This window comes from Fringilla coelebs, assembly GCF_963513975.1.
Source record: "Fringilla coelebs genome assembly, chromosome: 3".
Lineage (NCBI taxonomy): Eukaryota > Metazoa > Chordata > Aves > Passeriformes > Fringillidae > Fringilla > Fringilla coelebs.
This window is the reverse complement of record NC_140030.1, coordinates 6,679,136-6,700,249: the sequence shown is the minus strand read 5'-3', so window position 1 is coordinate 6,700,249 and position 21,114 is coordinate 6,679,136. Positions and strand designations below refer to the sequence as shown.

At 42.6% G+C, this 21,114-nt stretch overlaps 1 protein-coding gene across 4 annotated transcripts in view; it reads left to right on the top strand.

The window, feature by feature from the left end:
- ADGRF5 (adhesion G protein-coupled receptor F5) overlaps positions 1–21,114 on the top strand; it is a 42,191-nt gene that overhangs the window by 15,746 nt on the left and 5,331 nt on the right. For 2 of the 4 annotated variants that reach the window (XM_084202809.1, XM_084202808.1), the window contains 17 exons: positions 735–886; positions 1,973–2,116; positions 4,216–4,276; positions 4,845–5,009; positions 6,448–6,627; positions 6,991–7,118; positions 7,566–7,624; positions 8,288–8,430; positions 9,268–9,465; positions 11,365–11,598; positions 12,972–13,136; positions 13,268–13,486; positions 13,728–13,946; positions 15,173–15,325; positions 16,536–16,732; positions 17,287–17,466; positions 18,846–20,216. In XM_084202809.1, coding sequence (XP_084058935.1) covers positions 2,015–2,116; positions 4,216–4,276; positions 4,845–5,009; positions 6,448–6,627; positions 6,991–7,118; positions 7,566–7,624; positions 8,288–8,430; positions 9,268–9,465; positions 11,365–11,598; positions 12,972–13,136; positions 13,268–13,486; positions 13,728–13,946; positions 15,173–15,325; positions 16,536–16,732; positions 17,287–17,466; positions 18,846–20,216 — 3,774 coding nt within the window. In that variant the 5' untranslated portion in view covers positions 735–886; positions 1,973–2,014. Of the gene's footprint in view, positions 1–519; positions 633–734; positions 887–1,972; positions 2,117–4,215; positions 4,277–4,844; positions 5,010–6,447; positions 6,628–6,990; positions 7,119–7,565; positions 7,625–8,287; positions 8,431–9,267; positions 9,466–11,364; positions 11,599–12,971; positions 13,137–13,267; positions 13,487–13,727; positions 13,947–15,172; positions 15,326–16,535; positions 16,733–17,286; positions 17,467–18,845; positions 20,217–21,114 lie in introns of those variants that run through there. The other 2 variants (XM_084202810.1, XM_084202811.1) reach the window with 2 other exon arrangements.

Below are 21,114 nucleotides of genomic sequence, written 5' to 3'. Positions count from 1 at the left end.
TTTCCCCCCCATTCTGTTAGCCATTTATTGGTTGGATTAAAAAAAGCCTGTAACGCTCTTTTATTTTAATTGATTTTGGAGTGGGGTGGGAAGATACTCTGAATCACTGTGATGTCCTTTCTGGTTATTCCTGTATAGGAGTATAAGACCAGTTTATACTGTGTTAGCTCAGATGTCTAAGCAAAATAGGGGGTTTTTTTCTTCCTTTGTTTATTTTATTTTGTTTTGATTTACTCGTGTTTTGTTTTTGTTTTGTTTATATTGGTTTGGAGGGTTTTGGTTTTTTTGTTTTGGTTTTGGTTTTTTCCCTCCATTACTTTTCTAATATACCTTAAAATTAATTTTCCTTCTTTAATTGCATCTCAGAATTCAGTTGACATTTTCTTCAGATCCCATTTCTGAGGGGTAATTGTCAGTTCAGAGTCTATCACAGAATACATACTGCCATGATCATTTCTTTGTACCTTACACTTATGAGTTCTGAATTTCATGATCAAGTCAGTCTTCTGTGACCTCAATGCAGATCTTCACAAGCAGACTTTGCTTTTGTTAATCTCAACCAAGTAAAATTTTCCATGGTGTTGCATCACTGATCACTGCCTTTTCCACATCACTTGAGAACAGAGAGTAAAGTACAGGCTTACACCTCATTCCTGCAGAGCTCTGGTGATAACATCTCTGTCTTGGAAAAGAAAATAATTTATCCCTACTTTTGCCTCCTATCTTTTAACCAGGTCAGTATCCGGGTGAAGTCCCACTCCAGATGGATCTCTCTAAGAACCACATTTGGTGAGAAAAGTCACAAATCCCTGCTGGGCAGTCACCTTGGTGATATCAAGTACATGCTTGGCTATAAACTCCTTGCCATCCTCTTCCAATTCACGAGGTGAGACCACAGATCATGTTCATATTGTTGTTTTCTGTCATGGACTCATCTGAGCAGGAAAGTGCCAGCAAAGCCCCAGCTGGGAGCACCAGTTCTGATCAATGATGGTTGCAATGGGCAGCCACTGGTGCATTCAGGAGGTGCTGATTTTTCTGTTTTCCCCTAGTGACTCACTGCCTTGCAAAACTTAAGTTTGGAAGAACAGCCCTTTCAATGTGAAAAGATTGTAATTTTACAAGAGTTCATTATTTTAATCAGCTGATGTTATCCACTCAGGCTCTGTTCAGTGCTGTGCTTAGAGTCTTTCCTCAGCGCTTAAAATTATTTTCACAATTCTCTTGGCTTCTGCCTTTTTCTCTTTTTCTGTAGCTCTGTACTAGTTGTTAATTCTACAGCTAAGAAAGTGCTTTGTTAGGAATAACCAGACAGTGCATATTCACAGCAAAATATTTATCTTTTATGTATTCTTCACCTCTCTTTTTCTATTCCCCTTGGTTGCATAAATGTGTCAGCCCTTATTGTAAGGGTCCATGAATGTTTTACCTCTCCCTTTATGCTTCATCATCCAGTCTGCTGTGTGACTAAATTAGCTCAGGAATTAATGAGGTAGAAAATGTTATTGGGGTGTGGGTGATTTCAGGCACCACATTATATTCTTGTGTGACATGGTCCTTAGATTCTAGTTTACTTATTTGTTAACTTCAGTGCAATTAATGGAGAAGTTTGTTAAAATCTTAAAATAACACAGATGCCACTCTTCATTGTGTCCATTGCTAGCCAAGGGGTAACAAACACACAGACCTCTGTACCTGAGCCCAGGGTGATGCTACAACCCTCTCCAGAGTGGGATACAGCCAGTAGCAGAGCTCTCCCTGCTGCAAGAGGATAGGCCCTCACTTGCAGCAACATTCCTAATGGCTCCCTCATCTCCTGGCTGTGCATTTCCCAAGTACCACCAACGGGGATATCTGAAGATCCAAAGTCAATTTTTCTCATGGCAGATTTTCAGCACCTCCTTTGCCCCTGATAGAAATCTGCTCAGGACTCTGCTTTCTTCAAGCAATTTATTTCTCCTGTTTTGAGTAGGTACAGCTGACTTTTGGCTGCAGAGCAAAGTCACCAGGCAAAATGCCATCCCCAACCACTACAGGTCTCCACTGCCTCTTCCTGCTGGTCTCAGCCTGCTGCCAGATACTACAGGGCTCAAGCTTCTATCCATTGTCCTATGTAGTGAGTATCCTTCCCCACCCCACTGGTTTTCATTGGGTCTTTGCTTGTACCAGCCTGATGTTCTCCTTTACACCCACAAAACCTTGGAAGAAGTCAGAATAAAAATGGGGGGTGGGGGGGAATCTGAACCCAGAGTGTGTGTAAGAGATGGAGAAATCCAAAACTGGGCTCTTCATGTTTCCCAGTTTAAAGTCCCTACAGAAGGTGCTGAACAAAACACATCTTGTTTCTCACTGTGTTGGTCTGCAAGGGATTTCAATTGCTGTGCCTGGAGCTAAGTCTACATAACATATATACAGGCACTGCTCCTGGATGGAATTCACCCATCCTAGGAGAGAGGAACCAAATATATCTAGAAGTGACATGTTTGCAGGTAGGTGACAGGACTGTCTCAACAGCAGGAAAAGTGCACATGACCAAAAATCCACTCCTGGGTGATTTGTGTTTAGATGTTGCCCATGAACTGAGATTTTTACTTTAGTTTCCCACTTTTTCAATAACCCTCACAGATGTTTCTGTTTCACCAACAGTGTGAATCATGGAAAGCCATTTTGGGCTTCATCCTGTACATGTGTTTGTTAACAGGTTTTGCACATTTTTCCCTTACAAAAAAGACAAAAGAGGAACAACAGAGAAACCAAGGTTCTAACCAAATGGAAGTAAATATAATCTGGTAAATCTACCAACTCTTGGTCATCACAATTAGTATTAGACCAGAAAATATTTCTTTTATCTTCTCCATTGTGAGCAAATGGAGAACCTCCTTCTTTGAGAAAGTTGAAAAAAAAAGAATAGGAAATGTGAAGAGAATGGTGGGAACTCCTTAAACTCTTTCTACCACTACCCTCTCCTTTGGCAAAACAAGATTTGTCTGGTTGCAGCAGCCCCATCTGTGCTTCAGCAGATGTCTAACAGTGGTCAAATATCTAATTTGTTCTGATTTTTCAAGCTGTCTTCATCTCAGCACTTAGGCATTTTCATGAAAAAAAGCAACACCTCTTTTTTTAACACCACTGATCATGGGACAGCCTGCAGATGAGTCATTGCTTAATGGTGTGAAATATGTGAAGTATTTAGCAACCTAGCAATACCCTTTGGTTGTTTGGGAGAATAACTGAAAGAGGAAACCACTGAGTCCAAACCTGGAGGAGGACGTGGGTCACAGGGCACTTTCTGTAACTCCTGCTGCCAACCTCTAACACCAAGGTACCATCCCAGCAGTGCAAAAAGTGCCAGCACTCCCTGGGATCCTCACCCCAGCACAGCTGCGATACAAAACCCAGCTCTAATCACACTCCAGATGGTTCCTTTATGTAAAGAGATGACTCAACAGTTGCCAAGCTATTCACCCTTTCTGTAAATAAAGGTTTCAGTAGGAACCAAGAAACTGGCAAAGCTGCAAATTTCCTGCCTGTGTCTTTGCTTGTTCTTTAGCCTTTCTTGCTAACAGTGGTGCCAACGTATTTTTAGGGCACAATTAAAAAAAAGATAAGATGGTCTGAATCTGACTTGGCTGCAGCCTGTGTAAACCCAGCCAGAGTGAAATGGTGCTAAGCCCTGCCATGGTCAGCTGTGTATTCCTGATGGCCCAAAAATAGCTGACCTGGAAACTGAGCTGGAGCCAAGGCTTTTCAGTCCCCTTTCTTCTGCTCAGGCTGGCTCTGCTGCTGCAGAGGAAAGCAAAAAGTGATCGAAGTTCAGTTTCTGGATTCAAAGGCTGAGTGGCCAGGTTTCCCAAGCAATTCACAAGGCTGGCCCAGGACTAAGTGCACTGTGTCAGCCCCATAGAGGTCTTGAGGCTCAGACACAAAAATCCTCCTGAGCTGGGACAGTTGGCTTGCAGAAGTATACAAAGAGGGATCTGCAAACTCAGTATATCCCTTAACTAGTGTTTAACCCTTCCCTGCTTGGAAGATAGAAATTTTCTGTTTAAAGAGGAAGATGGGGCAGGAGGTTGGAGAAGTGAAGCCAAGATTAGTGGGAAAAAATTATCTATGTCAGTATTTTCTTCCCTAATTTCTTTTGCCAACAACAGCAGCTGAAGTTTCACTTTGTTATTGTCATGGAGCTTCACCATTTTATTTTTTTTTTCCCCACAGATTGACAGCACACTAGGGCAAGAAAGCTTCTTCCCAGAGATGCAAAGGCAGAAGCGAAACAGTACGTACACAAATGCGTGGTAACAGAGCAGGTTTCCAGGAGGCCCAGGGTGAAATCACTGTCAGGGACAGCATCTCTCGATGTACTGAACTGGGAACATCAAGGACGAGGTGTGGTTGTTGTTAATCCCAGCCAAGCACCACAGTGCCACTCGCTCACTCTCCCTCAGTGAGATGGGGAACAGAATCAGAAGGATAATGTGGGAAAACTCATGGGATGAGATAAAGACAAGATAATCCTATATGGCTCAGTCTGTGGTTGGCAACTCATCAAATTACTGATTCTAAGGAGAGAAGGGATGAGACAGCTCTTCTATGCATACATTATGTCATTTATATCAGCTTCCTATATCAGTTCTGACACCAAAGAAATCTGGCTTTTGTCAGAAAAGGAGCAGATAGAACAGAAGCAGAATATATGCTGAGTGGGGAGCAAGATTTCCTAAGCAGAATGCCACACCAAGCTACCATTAAATAGCAACAAAGACCCCAAATGCTAAACTAGAAACCATCAATTTGTGATTTACCCTCAAACACAGTTTTGCAGTCTCATTCTATTTCTCTTACAGTGCTTGTTCTTGACCTCCCCCTTCCGGAGCATACTTTTGACATAGAAGTAAGCCTGCAGGATTCATCTTATCTGGAGCCAATCAAAGACTATTTCAAAAACATTGATCTTCCAATTAATATTTCAAATGTACAAACAACAGTTTCAAACATCAGCATTACAACAGGTGGGTTGGTTATTGATTTGTTTCTTCTGGATAACATGGGGTTTTGTCAGTATTTGATGTCTCCCACTTTTACCACTCATCATGCTTCAGAATCAGCAAAACTGAACCATCTCTGCTGCTGCTGAAAGACCCAGCAAGGCTGAAGCTGTAGCACACAACAGCATATTTATTATCTGTCTCTCATCACTCCTCTTTATATAATGTTGGCATTAGGAATAGCTCTGAATGCTTTTCCTAAGGAAGGGACAAAGCCAGAGGAAGCCTGAGCCAAAGGACTTTGCTCCAGCTTGGCTAACAAGAAGTCTGAGTTACTTTCAAGTTTCAGGAAGCTGTGACAGCAGTTACAGACTGTTTACTTCCCTCCTCCTGTATCTGGAACATAGATGGCTGTAAGAGGCTGTACTCTGACCCTGACAGAGAAAGGCTGCATGAGACCGAGCTCACTTAACCTATTCTTACAGGGCAAGACAGGTTTCATTACAGGAGTTGTGGTTGTGCAGCATCTCATCCAAGCAATGCAGCAGAGCATATACAAGCACACCAGGCATTTACAACAGCAGAGGAGATTTGATACCTCCTTATCACTGAGCCATAAAGCAGCAAAAGGAAGAGTTCAACGGTTTCCAAAACAACATGCAAATGCATCTTATAAAGGCCTTCAAGCTCACATATAATGTGTGAAAATCAATTTGTTAATACCTTACTTTGCCAATGACACATTAAGAGCAGAAAAAGTTGCAGTGATGTGCTCTGTTTTGCCTTTTTTTTTTTTTTAAGGGGAGATTTTTTGTTTTGTTTGTTCAGTTTTTTGTTTGGTGGGGTTTGTTTGTTTTTTTTGTTTGTTTGGTTTGGGTTTTTTTGTTGTTGTTTTGCTCATTTTGGTTTTGGGTTGCTTTTTGTTCTGGTTTGGTTTTTTTGATTGGTTTCTTTTTTTTAGTGCTTTAAAGCACTTAGTGATAATGCTACCTTTCTCACACAGCATCTGCCAGGGGACAGAACAACCAGAACAACACAACACAACACAGAACCACTGGGACTCTGAATGATCTTGCTCTTACAATCTCTAAAAGCTTATACACTTGCTTTCAGCTCAGGTGACATGGAAACATTCAGTCTGAAAAGTATTATGGGACCCTGGCCAGTATGCCAGGTAAACTTTTAGGATCAGACTTCACATCTCCATTCAGTTACTTAAAAGCAATTGATCAGGCTTTTCCCTGTGCCAGTCTGGTTCCCATTTCTTGTTAGTAATTTACAATTAGTAGACTAAAATTTGCAAGCTGTCAGGTCATCATTTTGGCATCATTCAAGTGAACTCACAATAAGGGCAAGTTTTTGAGATCCCTGTCATGAAGACACAGAAAGATAAATATTTATCATGCAATAGCTATGCCCTGTTTACTATTCTCATGGTATTTCTCTGTCTGTCTGACTCCAGTCTGCCTGCCCAGTGGTGAGAAGAGCAGCTGCTGTTTCTGTGAAAATGGATATGCCTGGCCAAGCACGGTGTGCAGTGATGTGATGCCCTGTCCTTCTCTGAGCCTGGAACCAGCCCTGCCCTGTGGCTACATGCAGAAAATGCCATTCTATGGACCCTACTGTGAGCCCCAGACTGAAGGTGAGGAGACACAGGGCAGAACTGTGCAGTCACACACTGCTTAGAGGTCAGAATAGTGATGAAAGGTGTGATGAAAAAGCACATCAGGACTGAGCTGGTTACCACACAGCCTGTGAATGTGGGAAGTCTGCAGAAATGGTCTAAAGCTCTTCTCCTTGTGCTATGGGCCCACCTTGACCCAAACACTTGCTGATATTTAGTTGCATTTGGAGCCCCAACTCCTGGAATCACTCCCATACCTCTTTGGGACTTTCAGCTTTCACTGAGCCAAGAAAATTTAATCTTATCAGATTTTAAAAAGATTCTCACCTCATAAGCATTGTTTGTATTATTTTGCATTTATTTTTATGTCTTTCCTTACAGAGTCATGTGGTATGGGAGAGCCCATTGTAATGAATATGTCAGTCAGACTTGACTCAGACTTCCAGGACGATCTCAAGGATTCTTCCTCTCTGTTATACCAAAAATACAAAGTGGACCTTGAAAAAGCGGTAATGATTTTAGGTTTTTTATCTCTGAAGGCTGAGAGCCCCCTAAGTAATGTGGTGTTTACCCTAAGTGCCTGGGTGGTCAGTGTCTCTGTGGGGAGCTGGGAAGTGTGCAGCAGTGGGAGCTGCAAAGTGGGGCAAAGCTGACTGCATTGATGGCAATGAAAATATTCCCATTTATTTTAATACACTGGGAAGTATTTAGGGACCTTTTGTACATAAAGCATGAACAAAAAATCCTATTATTGGTCCTAGCTTAAATCCATGTGGGTACACATGGAATGAAACCATGAACAGAAATGTGTTCCATGACACCAGGAGAGCACCAAGCCTGTTGTATCCGATATGTTACATGTCCTTACTCACATCAGGAATTGAGAGTTTCTTATTTTAAGCACACTTCAGTAATACACAGAGGACTTACACCATCTCACCTGTCTTTGTTTACAGTTTAATGCCAGCTACAGATGTCTACCAGGCTTTGTATCGACAACAGTAACAGGTTTTAGGTAAGTAAATGATTTCATTTTTTTCTGGAAGACACAAATCTTCCTGTCCAGTCTCAAGGAGACAGAAGTCAGCAAAGGTTACATTCACTCTGCCTAGAACCCACTCCCAGCATGCACATTCTGAATAAGAGAATAATCACTGCAAAGCAAAGCTCAAGTACGAACATGGAAATGGGACTGTTGGTAGAATTCATCACTGTGCAAAAGTCCAAGAAACACAATCATTCTCCATCTGGAGCAAAGCCTTTTATGGAAAAGACTGAGCTCCACCCAAAGGGGAAAAGAATGCAAATAAACCTAATATCACTTTCTAGGCCATGAGGAAGGGGAATAGTACATTGACTCTGGATACAGCCTTGGATAAGAGACATTGCTGCTGTCCACACATACTTAAATGCAGCTGCATTTTAGGTTTCTAAGGAAAGTTTACTAGAAATAAACATCAGACAAGGAAGGTGTCACATGAAGGTGTTCCTTTTTAGGGAAGAGCTGCAGCACAACTTTCTAGTATAACAGAGCAAGTGTTGAGTCCCAAGAGGAGTCTCCACAGGGAGTCCTGTGAGGTCTTCCCATGCATGCAAGATGGGTCACCCCAGCACAGGAAACCACTAATACACAAGGATATTCAATTCTGGTGCTCATCTCATTCTTGTATCTGTTTAGCCCTGGAAGTGTTTTTGTGAACTTTGAAGTAAGAACAGGAGCAGCAAGCTTCACTCAGGTTGGAGATTCCAACAGAGCTGTACCACAGTTTCTGGATTCATCGTACCAGATAAACCCATTTACCTTCACAAGAGTAATCACTAGTAAGTTTAAAGCTCTCAGGATTTTCCTTCAACCTTTTCTTTTGTATTTTTAGCCTGAATCATGTAGCTGCCCTGTACTGTTGATAATTTGGTACTGGAGTTTCAAGAAACATTTATTTCTTAGCTGTTTCATTTTATCCTGTGTCACCAAAGCTTAGGATCCTCATGAGAGGACCATGCATGCAGTACCTCCCATGAAAAACCAAAGACTTCCAACTACTCCACTGACCAGTTATTGGTTGGACTTGATCATTTCAGGGGTCTTTGCCAGCCTAAATGATTCTAAATGATCCCTGAGGTGGTCTGTCCAGGGGGAAGAGATTGAACACCCTTAATTCACCTCCTGAACTGAGACAGCTCTGAGAATGTCAGGCTGCTAGCACTTCCTAGTCTTTAAAGCAAAACATAAAACTTTTGCAGTTTACATGACAACACATTCCCCTTGGCTTCCTTGGCACATTTTTCATGCTGCTGCTGGACAGTGTGTTACAATTCAGCTGCTGATCAAGTGCCCTGGAGGTGTTCTGCTCTCAGTGCACCAAGTGCTGGACTGTCTCAGTAGATTACTTCAACCTGGTTGCTTCTCCTCCCAGCTTATCTAATTAGAAAGTAGCGTTGATGATAATAATATTTCTATCTCTGCATAAAACCTTCTGGAATTTTTAGATGAGAAAGATACTAAAAGAATATGTTGAGAGAAAATCCCATGACCTGTATCAGAGGTGGTACCCTGCAGCTCATGTGAAGCACCTGGGACCCCTATAAGATGAAAGACACCATAAAGATGTGAGGAGCTGAAGTGACAGTAATGCAGAATTTTGCTCTCTGTCTTCCCAGATCAGACAAACTTCACCGTGAAGCCCTCAAACATTTTTGAAGGGGACACAGTAAGACTGACCTGTGAGATAAATTCAACATTTTCCAATGTGACCTGGTATCACTTTGACCAGACCATCTCAGCTGGCTCCCGGTATTCAATAGAGACATCCACAAGATCAATTCTTAAAATTGCCAACGTTACGACGAAGGATTCTGGTATGATTTTCCATTGTTAAAACAGCAGATGTAAATCTTTATTGTGGCTAGTTCTATAAAAAGCAAAGATGAGTGCAGTGGCTGTATTTTCTAGATGAAATGTGAAAATTACACTGCCCCTCATAATTTTCCTGTTGTTTTCTTTAATGATCTATGTATTGACTGGCATTGCCAGTAAGATGTGAACTGACTGAGGTAATTGTACGTGACTGGGTGTTCTAAGTGCCAGGCTTCATTTTCATACCAGGGAGAGGGTGGTGACTGCATGGCTGTGAGCCCTTCCCACCCTTTTGGTGTGGTGATTGGAGGCTGTGGTTGAATTTGTCCTTAATGCCCTTGATCCCTACACACACATGACCTAACTAAATCAGAGCTCAGAGTTACACTTTTGCATGTTTAGGGATTTTTGACAATCAGAAACAGGTAAACTGGTTTCATTTTTCTGGGAGGATCTATCAGGGGAATTATTATGTATTATCAGAGCTTGGGCTCAAGCTTCCACTCAGCTCATGTCTTCGAACCATGAGTTCTACATTCAACTTCAGAAAGGGTAGCCTGTGACCAGGTACTTGGGCACATGTATGTGAGGTAGGAATAGTGGATCCAAAACTCTTCAGACTGAGGATGCCCTGAATCTGGGTGTTTCCACTCCTATGTTAAGTGGTCTGCTCATTTGGCTATCCCAGTGGGGAAGGGAAATCCACATACTTAAAATATGTGGAAATAATTTGGAACTCCTATGGCCAATCTCAAAACCAAGCCTGGCTGCATCCAGGGGACGTGTGCCTCAGAGGATGGCTGATAAAGAGAAAGGGATCTGTGAGTCCTGGCAGTGGCAAGTTGAATGTGAGTCAGCAGTGCCTTGGCAGCCAGGAGGGACAGCCATGTCCTGAAGGGACATCAGGCACAGCATTGCCAGCCAAGCAAGGGGGGGCATTGTCCTACTCTGCTTTGGGCTGGGGAGGCCTCACTTCAAGTCCTGGGGGCAGGTTTGGGCACCAAAATACAAAAAAGGCATCAAACTATTGGAGAGAGTCCAAAGGAGGCGACAAGAATGGTGAAGGGCCTGAAGGGGAAGCTGTGTGAGAAGGAGCTGAGGTCACTTGGTCTGTTCAGCGTTGAGGAGACTGAGGGGAGACCTCACTGTGGTCTTCAACTTCCTCAAGAGGGGAGCAGAGGGGCAGGTACAGATCTGTTCTCCAGCTGGTGACCAGGGACAGGACTCAAGGAGGTGGCATGAAGCTGAGTCTGGGGAGGTTTTGGATAACTGAGTTTTTCACTCAGAGGGTGACTGAGCATGGGAACAGGGCAGTGGTAACGGCACCAAGCCTGAGAGCTCAAGAAGTGTTTGAACAATGCTCCCAGGCACATGGTGTCACTGTTGGAGTGTCCTGTGCAGGGCCAAGAGTTAGGCTCAATGATCCTGATAGGTCTCTTCCAACTCAGCATATTCTGTGATTCTGTGATAAATACTCTGCTCTGTTTGGCAGTGCCTTCTGAGCAGCCTAAGAGCCTCCAGTCTGAGGCCAGTTCTGGTGGAGTCCACCCTGGGCACCCCTCTGTGACCTGTTCTCTGTAGGAATCTTTTTACCATGACATACTGCTGCCAGAAGGACTATGGGCAATATACAGATCCCAAAAAGACCTACTCAGCTAGATTTGAAGTATTTTGGTCTGAGAACACTGATCTCAGGTACCCATCAGCAGTGAATCCTAATCTAGATACATTTGGCACCAGGGGTTTGCAGAAAGGATTCTGCACGTGACCTGAGGGTAAATATTGATCAGCAAGTAGCAGAGCCACTGCAGAGTAGGGACATGTGAAAACCAGCTGTGAAAGTAGTTCCTAATTCCAAAATAGAGGCAAACTCAGCAAAAACTGTCATTTATGCTTCACAGGTTCCTATAGTTGCGTGTTCATAAGGAGCAGTCTGTATCACACAGAGATACACAACGCCACAGAAACAATATCTGTCTTTCCACTGAATGTCACTCCAAACTTTGAGGACATCGATGTCACATGTAACAGTCCTGAAGTGCAAGCAAAGGGTCCTCAGCTGTCCTGTTGCATTGACAGACACTTGACATCGCTTAAGGTTTCCTGGAAAGTAAATGGAACAATCAACATTACAGGTAAGATTAACAAAAGGTTGTTTTTCACTTGCTAGGTTTCCTCACTGCTCAAAGGTCTCCTCCTAAGTGGCTGCCCCAAAGTCCTAGGATGAATACAGGTTGTGCTCCAAAGGTGTGAGTGGCAGGGGGAAGGACAGACTCCATATGTGTTGTGCAGGTGCCAGTGGGGTTTCAAGCCTCTCCACTCACTGATGCCTTAAACTGTGCCATCCTGGATGGGAACAGCTGCCTGGACCAGCAACACACCACCTTCTTACAGAAAGTTATTTCTGCATGGTCTAATTTTGAGAGCAGGGATGAGTGCATCAGTCTGTACTGCTATCTCAGGAATCACCCTTGGGGTACAAAGATCTTTCATGTACCACATACTGAGATTTGGCAGTCGTGAGGTGTAAGTGCTGCACTGTGAAACAGCTGCAATGCAGATAAATATGAGCACTGTTTGTCTCTCCACCCATAGCTGTGATACTTCACATACCAGTTGAGTCAGAGGCATCCCGTAAGGCTTTCCAGTATGCAGAGTTAATAAGGCACCAAGTAAATGTGCTACAAAGAGCTACAAAGCAACGTGAACAGAAAGGCTCATAAATGTCTATGACCCATCACCCTAAACGGTCTATTGCCCCTCTTAATATTTTATGAGTATGAAGTTACTGTTTATTGTTAACTATTGGCCATAAATGAAACTTTGCAGAAAGCAGGACAGCAAACTGAGATAAAATCTTCAAAGCTCATGCACGCAGCCACTTCCTCAGAGGACAGTCACCAGAGGGCAGTTAGCAGAGTGTGCAGGGAGAGGGGATCCTAGCCCACTGCAATGGGCTGTTTTACCCCTGATTCCCTGTGGTCAGGCTTTCCTCCAGAAACTCTGCTCTGGTCTCATGTCAGCTTTTCCTGTCAGCAGCAGCGTGGGACAGCTTTAGTGCTCACAGCTGAACCAGCACTCTTCAGATTTTAAGTTGAATGACTGTCAAGTACTTCCACATTTTTATTTCAAAATTAGACAGCATTAAAATCTGCAGTGTTTTCTCCCATTTTACTTATCTTGACTCACCCTAAATATCACAGATAATGAGGTTAGGCTTAGCCAGAATGCTCTTCATTTTGATTTACCCTGAGATTTCCAAGCAGTGTGGTTGCTTTCTGACTGGTTTTGGCATGAGGAATCTCAGCACAGAGCTGAGTGCTGCCACTCTGTGAGTGTTGCCACATTAAAAGGTGTGAATGAACTTCAGCAACGATGAGTCAAAAGTGCCATGATGTCAATTACACACCAACCCACAAGGGTTTCCATGGCTGGAGTAATTGCTTGTGCTTTCCAGAGGTGTTTTTGAACATCCATAGCCCTTTAAATAATGCTTATTTCTCCTTAGGAGAAACCATCTTGAGTGGAAACTGCACTGGATACCAGCTCAACATCAATGAGTCACTGTGCCCCCCTGAGAAGTCAGGAGCAGTGACCACGTACACGTGTGAGATGGAGACGGGGCACGGAGCCAGGCGCGCTCGAAGCATCGCAGTCACGTACCTGCGGAAAGGTGAGGGGCAGGGACCAGTGACAGAGCAACAGCTCTTCAGTGCACAGATGGCCTCTGTGGCACACAGAATTTGTGAGAAAATGATTAAAAGTAACTCTCACTAATGTGACTTTTGTCCTGTATTGTCTCAGCCCACGTAACAATATCTTCAAGCACAAACTCAACAGTTTCTGAGGGATATGGGTTCAATGTAACATGTGAAAGTGATGTGAGCAATTACGACGGCATCAGTTGGAAAATCCAGTCTGGAAATGACACAAAAACAGTAGACTGTGATATGTGCATAGAAAATAGCAAATTGGCAGCCATGTCTGTGCTCACAGTGAAGTCTGCCTCACAGGACTGGAGAGGTGAGTAAATCTGGTCTCACTGGCTACAAAGGCAATGAAATCTCTCCAGATTGTTTACAGCATCCCTTGCCCTGCAAATTACTGTGCAGTGTGGCCACAATAAATTAAAAGCCCCCAGAATTAAAATTTTAAGTGTTGGAGGACATCAAGGCTTGATGTTGCCAACAGCACTGTATTTGTTCAGCATTCATGACCATGCACTTCTATCAACTGAGACATGGTTTTGTATCACTTCTTTTAGGCACCTACATCTGCACTTTCTCCCAGAAAAACCTGGACAGTTCTGCAAACATTACCATGGAGGTGATTTCCTTGCCCCTGAAGCAGAACATCCTGATAGATCCCATTGCAACATCAATACAGTGCCAAGTGCCACATGCCCTCGAGTGCTGCATAAGTGCAAAGACTGTGAGAGACTACAGGGTTACATTTGTGGTTCAACACAATGAATTTCAAGTTGGTAAGACACAATAAACTTGCAGAATCATTAGTTTCACTCTGTGTCACAACCCAGTCTCTGGGTTTTTTGTTTTCAGATAGGTCTGTGTAAACAAGTCATATTTACTGCTTTCATGACAACCCAAGAGCACTTCTGAGGGTGCAAAAAAAAGAGAAATTGACTTTCTTTAGGATGTTGAGCATGCCTGGAGAACATGTCTGGGTTTAATACTGAACTGAAGTCACTGCTATAGTGATAAATACGTAATAGGTAAACTCAACATTTGGTTTGACTTGGGAGGCAGGGAGAAGTGAGTATCCTGACCCTTCTTCAGATTGGAAACTGCTGAACTCCTTTTATTTGCTTTTATCTTCCATAAAAAACATTTCTTCAGTAAACTCGAGAAAACATTACTTAAGAAAATCTACTGATTAGTGAAAAATGTTGAGTAACCCATTAAGAATGCAATTAAAAATATTACTCCATTTTTTTTGAGGACACAGGGGGCACGTCTTTAACAATACAAAAGCCTACGCTTCTATGTCTTCAAATTTAGGGCAATTCTGCAACTTCCCTGACATGTTTTTATATTCTATAAGTTTTCAAGTGAGTTGCTTTTTATACACTAGAATTTTTTGAGTGAGTTATAAAGATGTTACTTTGGAAAAAAAAAAGAAAGCAAATACAATCTACCAAAAATAACTCAGGAAACACGCAGGAGTGCAAAAACAACAGGCTGAGTAGTAAAGCAGGTGGAGCCTGCAGAGGCCTTCAGTAGCTAAGAAAAAGGCAAGGATGTTGTTGGAAGAGACTGCAGCTGGAGACCCACCCTCAGGCACAGGCATTCTGAAGAGCAGTGGAGTGTGGCACAGATCCTGAGTTCAAAGGAACCATGTAAGAACAGCCAAACACCATCCAGCCTAATTGAAACACCTGTGGTAAAGGCAGGAAGAATACTCTCAAAAATTATTTTCAAAGCAAATTTTGGTTACTGCACAGTTAAGAGGGTCTGGGGAGGATTTACTCACACAGCAGTAAATGAAAAGGTATTGAAAATGCAGCAGCTGCCAGATTTATTATGGAGGGAGTAAGACACAGAGGTCAGCATACAGAGAGGGAGCTTTCTCACAAAGGAAAGTTGGTTTTTTTCTAGCACCCACAGAAAATAAAGTTTTGCCAATGCTTTCTGCTGGTTTTAGTTGGCTAACCCCAAACCTGTGTTAACTTGTCTTCATTCATCCATACAGAGAAAAGGAAAAAAGACAACTTGCTTTGCTACATGTACAATCACACGGAAAAAGAATGCAACAAAGAGAAAGAGTTCGAGGCATATTGCAGGTTTGTCAACCGCATCGGACAGGGAGTTGACAGTGAACGTATACATCTGCACTTGATACCTGGTAAGGAAAAAAGTTACTGTTTGCAGCTGTTATATAGGACATTACAATATCTTTGTTAAATCAGGTGCCACAAATTCATCACCAGTGACCTCCAACAGAAACAGCTTTTTGTTATCCAGGAACTTTTGTCTCCTTTTCTGATGGCAAATTTTTACACACAGAGGAAGATACCAGTTTTCATGTAATTAAAAAAAAAAAAAATAGACAAGATGTGCTGTTTTTGCTGTATTTGAGGGTGGACCAGTATGTTCCAAAGCAGTGACAGTTTAATCACTACTGCAGGCTGCACCACCAAGCTTCATCCCCTGTGTTGAAATGTGGTCATGCAGCTTCCAGCTTACACCAACAATTTAACAAGGATCAAAGACTGTGGTGCCTCATCAGGCTCAGGAGGACAGCCTGTGGGAGAGCATTTCTACTTTAAACACAAGAAGGGCAACCTCTGTGAGGTGCTGCAGACACCAGGGCAGCTTCCAGTCAGCTCTGCAGGGAATGTCTTGTAATTAGAATTCAGCATTGCTAAATCCAGCTTTGATGTTTAGTTCTGACAAGAGTTTGGATATTTCAGCTCTTTTATTCTAAATTGGAAAGGAAGAAATCTTGCACATCCCCCTGGTGCTGAAATGCTCTTTGTTCCACAGCAGTGGTACCTACAGTTGAATCACTGTATCTGCCAGATTTCACTCTCTTAGGCAATAAATATGCAGACATTTTAATTACTTTAATCACTTTATTCAGCAGATACTTACTGATATGACTAAGCCAATCAAAGACAATTAACAACATCCACCGTTCATCAAAAAGGTGTTGAGGCCTCACTATGAAGGTCTTAATGAATTTCCTGTTAGTGCTCCAGCAGTATTGAGTACCTTAACAAAATAAATTTTGTATTAATTTCTGTTTGCTTAATGGTCAATATAATCCCACTCCAGCTCTGTCTAACCCTGTAGTCTAACAGATAAATCTAAGTCTTTGGGTGTTGTTTTGTTGATTTGATTAAATACTCAAAAATTGGAGCTTTATTAGATTGCCTTTTTAATTTCCTGATTCATAAAAATAAGGATTGTGAGACATATAAACCCTGAAAGATCATAATCAATGAAAACAGTAAGCTGAAATCCTAATTTAAAGATCTTTGAACAGATTTTGTGAGGGAAGTTCATTCATCTCCTTGCTTCTTATTTTCTATCTCTCTCTCCTCTCTGTACAGGTAAGAAAATTTCCTGCTCAGACAGCTTGGGCATTGGAACAGAAAGGGCCATGTTAGTAAAGCCATGCTGTGATGTAAAAAATCCAAAAGGTTTTACTCGAGGCAATACAACTTACCAGTGCATCAACAGCTCATGGAAGGTTGCAAGGAATGACTGCCTGTCTGGACCAATAAACGACCTGCTGAGCAGTGCTGAGGTAACACTCATGGGTCTGTGGAGGTTGGGCTGGGGAGAAAAAGTGTTGGTTGCATGAGTTTTGCTTATCATAATCTAAAATATATGAAGCATTTAAAAGTTTCTTTTAAAAGGTATGAAGAATGTTTGGCTTTATTTACACCAGCCAGCAAAAGAGCCGAGGCCCCTCCTGGGACACAGAGGGCCGGAGGCACTGCATGGATAATGTCCATACACATGAATGCTCTGTTCCCAGGCAAGGTGACCTTGTCCATGGCATCCAGAAGGAGCAGTTCCTGGCCTGGAGCATTCCCTGAGCTGTGCTCAGGCACAAGCCCAGAGCACACCAACAGTGAGACCATAGGAACAACTCCAGGCCACTGCCAAGCCTCATCCCCAGGCCCTTCCTACAGTGCCCAAACCCTTGGCCAGTGCACTTGACAGATGGGTGCCAGGCCTTGGTTTTCATCCTTGGTATCATCCCACAGTGCTCTTCCCATCCACAAACCATCCAGAGTCACCTTTCTCTCATACTTGTGATTTCACACAAGTATGTGCTGTTATCTTCTGTTCCAGTCCTTGGTCAGCAGCCCCGAGGCAAAAGCTCAACTACCCTTCTACCTTGCACAGCTTAAGGAACAGACAAAAAAGGAGCTAACCACAATAAACAATTCTTCAGCAAACCTCGGTGCAATTGTTACCATCCTGGATATGGTCTCTTCTATCCCAGTTGAGGCAGAGGAGGTCACTATGCAGGTAAGGTTTTATTTTGTCTTATCTACACCTACCAAGCTCTTTGGCCCCTTTTGTCAGAGAGAATGATGTTTTCCCTGAAGAAGTTTCAAACTTGCTTAGTATCAAGATCAGGAAAATGTTAAGGGAATGAGATGAAGTGACAGCAAAGATACAAAGAAGTTTATGAAAACTCAAAATGATGAGGACAAGGAGTCTATGCATGAAAGAGAAGCTGCTATAAGCTTAGCAACTAGAAATATTTTAGGAACACATGGATATCTCCATGTGTTCCTAAGACAGGAAAGGACAAGGGATGATGGATAAAAAATTGGACATGAGCCAGCAATGTTCTCTTGCAGCCCAGGCACCCAAACATATCCTGGGCTGCTTAACAAGGAGTGTGACCAGCAGGTCGAGGAAGGTGATTCTGTCCCTCAGTCTGCTCTAGTGAGATCCCACCTGGAGTGCTCCATCCACCTCTGGGGTCCACAGGGCAACAAGAACGTGGACATGCCGGAATGGGTCCAAAGGAGGGTCACAGAAATGGTCAGAGGGTTGAAGCAGATCTGCTGTGAGGACAAGCTGAGAGAGTTGGGGTTGTCAGCCTGGAGAAAAGAAGTCTCAGGGAAGAACTTATTGCAGCTTTTCAATACTTAAAGGGGACTTAGAAAAAGGCTTTTTATCAAGGTCTGTAGGGACAGCAAGGCACTGCAATAGATTTACCAGAGAAGTTGTGGATGCCCCAAACCCTGGAAGTGTCCAAGATGAAGCTGGATGTCCCTGCCACCTGGAAGGGAGGTTGAACTGGATAACCTTTAAATGTCAAAACTATTCTGTGATTCTATAATCCCATGAGTAGAAGTAGGAATAGAAAAAGAAGGCTGAAATAGGAATAGGGAGAGTAAATTCCAGGGAACCATGATCAAGCAAGGAAAATAAGTTGGATGTAACAACAAATGAATAACAAAAGAAACCTTAGAAATAATTGGGAACCTTGATTATGAGGTCCAGAGGAAAAGCACTGCTCTTCTGAACAGAAAAGTGCAAAAGGTTTGATAGTTTATACATAGAGAGCCCTACATGAGACACCAAGAAATCAAAGACAGCACAAACACTGAGAAAGAAAGGAAAGAAGGCTGGAGATGCCAAAAATGCCAAACAATGCCAAAGTACCAAATAATATTTAAAAAAATAATCACACAGCTCTGCTTTTGGAAACCTTAACTTGCAAACAGAGTATGCAAAGTGTTAACAACTGAAGACTTGACATGGACTGAGCAAAATAAGAAAATGCTGGGCTTTTTCAAAAGGCACTTCTAGGAACATGCATAAATTACCATCAGAAACAACAATTAATTGTGTGGGATTTCTGTAACTGCCTTATTCTGTTGTTGTTCCAGAATTTCTTATCCACAGTGGACTTAATTGTTGACGATTCCACAAGTGAAGCTTGGGAAGACCTGAATAAAGAGAAGACACGACAAAGTTCTTTGTTACTGCAGTCGGTAGAAAATTTTTCCTTGCGCCTCCAACCAGTTAATAACACCATTCCTTCTGTCGCTGCAAACACCGTTCAGCTCCAAGGGGTAGTTGTCAAGGAAAATAACAACACAGATTATAACAAGGACTTCCGCAGCGCAGGAAACCTCACAGTCAACGTACTCATTAGTGAAACTGAAATCCAGACTCTAACCCAAAATTCAACCATTGTCAGTGTGATGTACTCAAAACTTGGACATGTTTTGCCCCAGAAAACGTTTGAATATGTGAACGGTTTATTAATAACAACAACTTTGAGCAGCAACAGAAGCCAGAAGTTTGATGTTAATATGACATTTGCAAAGAAAGACTTGTCTCTAAAGATGCCCAAGTGTGTCTTTTGGAACTTCACACTCAACAATCACAAGGGAGACTGGGATAATCGTGGCTGCACACCCACAGAGTTAGGAGATTATGTCATTTGCTCCTGCAATCACTTGACATCATTCTCCATCCTGATGTCACCTGATAGATCCTCCGAGCTAATCTTTGAAAATTATATTTCCTACATTGGCCTGGCCATTTCAATTGTGAGCTTGGTGGTCTGCATCATAATTGAATCCTTGGTCTGGAAGTATGTGACAAACAACACAACCTCCTACATGCGCCATGTCTGTATTCTCAACATTGCTACATCCCTGCTGATTGCTGACATTTGGTTCATTGTCACTGCCTCCATCACTGATCAAAACCAGCAGATGAGCAGAGACATCTGTATCGTGGCCACCTTCTTCATCCATTTTTTCTACCTCTGTGTCTTTTTCTGGATGCTGAGCCTGGGCCTCATCCTTTTCTACAGACTGGTGTTCATCTTACACAACACGAGTAAGACTGCTCAGAAGGCAGTGGCATTCTGCCTGGGATACGTGTGCCCCTTTGTCATTGCAGTCACCACCATCGCTGTCACACTGCCAAAGAACAGTTACACAAGAAAGAATGTCTGCTGGCTCAACTGGAAGGACAGCAAAGCTCTCCTGGCCTTTGTCATACCTGCCTTGATCATTGTGGCCACGAACTTGTTCATTGCCGCAGTTGTTATAATAAAAATACTGAGGCCAACTATTGGAGATAGGTCAAGCAGGCAGGAGAGGAAATCTCTGTTTCAGATTGGCAAAAGTGTGGCCATCCTGACACCACTCTTAGGCCTCACCTGGGGTTTTGGCCTTGCAACCATCATCAAAAACAGTCATCCCGCTTTCCACATCCTCTTTAGTCTGTTCAATGCTTTGCAGGTGAGTTGCGTGCATTTTTATTTCCTCTACTATGATTTAACAAAGAGACATTATTGCAGTGTTGTGTTTGGCAGGGCGTAAGAACACCAGGGAAAAGCTTAAATTTGCCTAACACATCCTTATTCCAAAAGGGCTCTTTGGGAAAGCCATTCCAGGAGTTCAGCAGTATTTCAAATTCTTAGCTGCCTTAGCAGATGTGCCCTATAGATTAAACTGGCCTAAAGATAACTCCCTACTTTGCTAGTAGTCTTGGGATCAGCTTCACTGCTGAAGACCAGGAGAACAGCCCTGCTATGTTCAGGTGGGCAAACTTGAGCGTCCCTGTTTCTATTTATAGTGCATCTGGAGGCATCATCATGTTATGCTTTTTTGGGTTCCAGTGTAAAGCACAAGAAAGTCACCAAGATCAGCTGAGAAGTACTAATGATAAAGAGAAGAACTGACAAAAATATACCATTGAGAGTTTTCAGTCAGTGTGACTTTGCGACATATTTAGGTGGTCAGTAGGATCCCAACACAAGGAAATTTCTTAAGGACAATAAGTTATGTGTACTCTCTCTTTAAAGTGAATTCTTAAGATTTCCCATTGTTAAGAGTGGCGTCAAAACTGTTTTCTTCAAACCAAACTCACTGGCCTTTTTCTTGGAACCTACTAGTTTGTCTGGAGAGCACAGGTAGAGCATGTCTTCCATACACACACATTCCTTTTTCCAAATACATTTAGTGCTACCAAACTATCTGTGTCAGTTCATAGACCAGATCAACACAGAATTTAAATAGACCAGGCCTGGGGAGCTGCCAAATGAGCAGTCCACTGTGTGATGTGCAGTTAGAAAAATGCTCTCTATCAAAGAGTTCAAAGTTTAAATAGTACCATTTAATAGTTTAAATGGACAAT